Below are 4,978 nucleotides of genomic sequence, written 5' to 3'. Positions count from 1 at the left end.
TTATGATTGGACTTCCTACCTTGTTTTCTTCTCTAGACCTGGCTTGTTAACAGATCAGGGTCACCATCTTAGTTGAAATTTTGACCAAAATGACACTGATTGGACAATTAAGTCATTAATTGTTGGTTTGGTTGCAGCCTCAGAATTCCCTTTCGTTAACAATGGCAACATGTGTCAGATGGAGTGTTTGCATTAATTAGAGAGTAATTACCATGGTAAATGAGTTGAAAGTTGTATAAAAATAGTTTATTTTTATTCAACATTTAACTAATTGTATTAACACCATTTTAAATAACAGGCCCAAGTTTTCATTGTTGATGGGATGTTGAAATAACATACATGTTGAGTGTCTTGAAGGAAACAATCACATTCAATTTTTCAGTCGATATTCAAGCACTGTTAAGTGGAAATGTTCCCATGAACACACCAGTAATGTTTTATAGTACTGTGCATACCCCTTATATGTATTTGACAACTTTGTTGTGATCCATTAATACCGACATCTGAATTTTCCAATGAAAAAAAAATACAAAAAATCACTATACTCCATGCTAAATATAATTATCAGCCAAATAAAGTGACAGGATTGATAGCCCCCACCTGTTGTTGTATTTTCAAAGCGTGGTCTAGCAAAGAGCAGAAAAACTGCAGCAGGCAATCCAGTGTAGTTTTGCTACTGTACAAGTTGTCTCCCTTTTGATGCATTAAGTTTTGCTTCCAAATAAGGTGTTTTTGCTGTTATATATTTATGCAGTCTCATCTATGACATTAACTGACAGAAGCTAAATGTTTGCTTGTATATTCTTATCAGGAGGATTCAAGCAGTAACTCGGATTCCTCTTTGTCTGATGATGAACCAGTCAAGCCATCCAAGATTGGCAAAGGTGGTCGCAAGTCAGGAAGTTCAGAGAAACCCAAGGTAAATGTGATGGATAGTGTTTAACATGTTGTTGAGAGTATTTTTGTCTGGAATACAAGATGTTTACTGAATACGTAGATAAAATAATGTCAAATGCTTGAAATGAGAACAATTTTTCAATATAATTTCTTTAATATTGCTATGAATTTACATACAGTTTCATTCTGGAGGTACTAACTATTTCATCTGGCATAATTTTAAAATGATGATTAAATGACACATACCTGTATAGAAATGTAGATTGTGTAGTACTGCATTTTTCTTGTTTTTTGGATAGATCAGAAAAAAACAATGAATATGTCTCATTCTGTCAGTGACAAATTTCACAAAATCCAGAAAACAAGGACTAACCTACAATCTGTTCAAAAAGTGGTCTCTTAAAACAGGTGACCCTATACACAGGTTCAGATTTTAGTAGAATCACTCGAAATGGTTATTCCTCATCAGAGTAAATCCAAGTTGGGTGTCAGGAAGCGGGAGTCACATGTCACAAAGTTACGAAAGATTTGTCGTGAGGCAGGCATCTTCATTCGTAGTAATCGAGAACTTGAGGGTTGTAAGACTGATGCCCACATTGTTCGGCGGATAAAACAGATCCTTGAGAAACATGGAATGAAAGGTAAGCAATTGTCTGTTGTGCATTTGCTTTCCACTGTTTAGCCAGTTTGATTGCTGGAACAAAATTTGAAAAGTATTGGTTCACCTGTTAGACTAGTTTAGTTTTGGATACCCTGGTGTTTGGTAAGGCTACTTGCATACACCCCCCCCCCCCCCCCCCAACTTCAGTAAATTCATCAAACAGTGATACTTGACTACTTGGATACATAAGAGCAGAGCATTCCTGTCAAATATGTTTGTTTTGTAACATGTTTCCATGTACATTAAGAAGGAAGCTCTGTATCTGATATATATCAAAATAAATTTGAATATATAGATTTAAGCATTAGCATTTTCATTCTGAATATTAATGATGCTTAACTACATAAATTGCCTAGATACAGGTAAATTTTATCTATCAACAGTTGGTCAAGCTGATGAAGGGAAGACCTAGTGTTGAATCATTTGGGGATAAATGTAAATTTTATCAATATCTACAATTTGTCCTCTGCACCCCTGGAACATGTCATGGCGAAATTGTAGGGTCCTTGTGCAGCACCTTGTGGACAGGACGAAGAGACTAATTTGATCTTTTTATTTTAAACTGTGTATTGTAATTACTTTGAAGTTTGGTGTCTCTCCTTTTTAATCTTGTGGAGTGTATCAGCCTGGGATTGGTCAGGTTTTTTTCTCCTGGAACCAATAAAATTCTTTGTGCCTTCAATTTTTCCAAGACATGACATAACTTTCCAACATTATTCAAAGCCAGTGATATTACCTAAAATAACATTTACTGGTACATTTGTAAAGTGAAATGCCTGTATTATGTCAATTTTATTTGCAGGAAGACCAAACATGAAAAAGGCCAAAAAGATTCGCCTGAAGAAGGAGGCAGCAGAACTCGACACAGATAATATCATCAGTAATGGACAGGGTAGGTAGGGCATAGCCAATGTTAGAGAAAGGGGAATGGTAGGTTCTGACAGAGGAGGTAAGATGTAACCCATTATTACAGAATGGGGGAGGGAAGGATCAGAGTGTACATGGAACATAACTCATTGTCAGAGAATGGGGATGGAAAGGTTCACACAAGGTAGGTAGGACATACCCCATTGTAAGAGAATGGGGATGGAAATGTTCACACAAGGTAGAAAGGACATACCCAATTGTTAGGGAATGGGGATGGAAATGTTCACACAAGGTAGAAAGGACACACCCCATTGTAAGAGAATGGGGATGAAAATGTTTACACAAGGTAGAAAGGACATACCCAGTTGTTAGGGAATGGGGAAGGAGAGGTTCTCCTTGGTCCTGAGTTATGCTCGTTTCATTTTAGGACTAGTCATAGAAAAAATAAAGGCCAACATATGACCATTTTGGGTTTGGCAGTTGAAAGATTATTATCGTGTCATCAGAGGAATTTTCAAACAAAACATTTTTTAAAAAAAACACACAAAAGATGGGATAAATTAAATTCTTAAAGTACAACTAAAGTTTAAATGATGGTGGACACCAAAATCACTGTAGGATTTCTGGTTTGTTACAATAAAAGGGAAGACGTAAATTAACATTGTTAAACTACCAGAAAGTTTTCAGAATTTAGAAAGAAATATATGTATGATGGACTGGTTCCATACATAACATTCACCATTTTTTGGTATGATTTCTCAAGAAGTCGATTTTAAAACTTTTGGAAATTAGCTTTATGAAAATAAATTTTGTTCTGTTTCAGCCCGGCCAAAAAGGAGAGTAAACAGTCTATTTTCACGAAACTCGCCCTCACGAATGAAAGATTTCACTCCACCAAGAGTTAAGTTTGGTCATCTGAAAGACATTATTGAGAGTGAAGAATCAGATTAATTTATATTTTCATGAAATAAAAAGCAGCAAATGATTTGATACTCCGGACATAACGAAAACCCTGTACTTTGTATATGAGGTTGAACCCTTATTATCACATATACAACCCTAGACATACTTAATACTTCACACAAAAGGCAGGACAGCTCACTCTGTGTAGAAAAAATGCCATGTTAATTTGTTAAAAAGAAAATGTGTACTGACTTTTGTATTTTCTGTATTTATGTCTGAAGTTATATTAATGAGAACTTACCATGAATATTTTGAATTACATGTATGTATTGTTACGATTTTTCAAGCAGGTTGTAAACTTTATTAAACACAATAACTGTCGAATCAAAATTTATTAATTTTGAGGAAAACAACACCAGAGTCCAGTGTATTACTTTTCCATATCAGAAATATTGCACCCATTGTGATTGATACATTTGAAAATTCAATATACATGATTGTATTCCACCTGTTTTGACTTCTGTGTATCGTGACACATGATAAATGACTTTAATACACTAGTAAGATTAACCAAGCTTTATATGTACAGTATTTGTGTAGATGGCAGCTAAGGTAGAACTACACAATCATTGTTCCTTTTTGTCTCGCCTGTGACATAAAGTCATGGATACGAGACCATGGTCTTATTTTTTCCAAAGTGACGACGTTGTTGTTGTCAATGTTTCACACTTAAGTAATACATTTAGGTCCGTTCAGATCTGAATGTTAGAAGCTAGAGTTTTGGGTTTAGCACAGTATCTTAACTGCTATTCAAGTCAAACGTAAATAAGATCACAATGTATTACATTGTAGTAAGGACATATGTACATACCAAATTGATTACATAAAATTTATCTTTGTTATATTTCTGAGACAAAATCAGATTTTCCAGAATGCGGTAATCTGTGATATTAAAGAATTTACAAAATTTTCATTTTGTATTTAACAATGCATCGAACATTTAAACATTATAAATCGGTGTTGTTTACATAGTATTGATTAGAATCAATTTGGAAATTTAGTACTTGGGAGGGGGAGACAGATATCGTGTACTTCTCATTTGGTTTAAAAATGATCATACTAACAAAAAGGGACAGGTGAGATTACCCATAATTCTTGTTTTAGATCCCTGTAATGTTATTTTCTATCCTTGTCAAGCATCTGTTGACACATAGCCGAGGTTTTGTCTCTGGGTCAGTATAATGCTTTAAGAAACATTGCGTTTTACTTTAGACCTTTTTTTGTGGTTTTATGTGGATGTTATCAAAGAGTGAAATTGTATGAAAATAAAATTTCCATCATTTTTCAACCTTAATTATTTTAAGCTTTAAAGTCGATTATTTCATGAAATTAAGGGTTAATTTTGATCATAGCAACAGAGGGAGACATTTATGTTTCAGATTTTCTCCATTTAAAGGAATAGATACTTTATTCCAAAATTTTAATGAGTTTCATTTGGAGCTTTTTTTTCTTTATATGCGCATTTCATTGATTGCTGTTAATGTCTAAAACTGATGAGAAGTAACTTGGAGGAAGTTGAGGGTTAGATATATATTTAAGAATGATAATTAGACCTACTGTCTTAAAGATGTTGTCTTTATATAAAGCAAT

General features: G+C 34.1%; 1 protein-coding gene across 1 annotated transcript; it reads left to right on the top strand.

The window, feature by feature from the left end:
- The first annotated feature begins 1,348 nt into the window (after positions 1–1,348).
- LOC132554729 (uncharacterized) lies at positions 1,349–3,376 on the top strand. Its single transcript, XM_060219041.1, has 4 exons — positions 1,349–1,538; positions 2,361–2,438; positions 2,547–2,555; positions 3,249–3,376. The coding sequence occupies exons 1-4, from the start codon at positions 1,349–1,351 to the stop codon at positions 3,374–3,376; spliced, it is 405 nt and encodes a 134-aa protein (XP_060075024.1).
- The last annotated feature ends 1,602 nt before the right edge of the window (positions 3,377–4,978 follow it).

Source organism: Ylistrum balloti, unplaced genomic scaffold (assembly GCF_031769215.1).
Source record: "Ylistrum balloti isolate Yb309-2 unplaced genomic scaffold, AGI_CSIRO_Ybal_v1 Utg370434, whole genome shotgun sequence".
Lineage (NCBI taxonomy): Eukaryota > Metazoa > Mollusca > Bivalvia > Pectinida > Pectinidae > Ylistrum > Ylistrum balloti.
The sequence above is the reverse complement of the archived record's forward strand: the minus strand, read 5'-3'. Positions and strand labels throughout refer to the sequence as shown.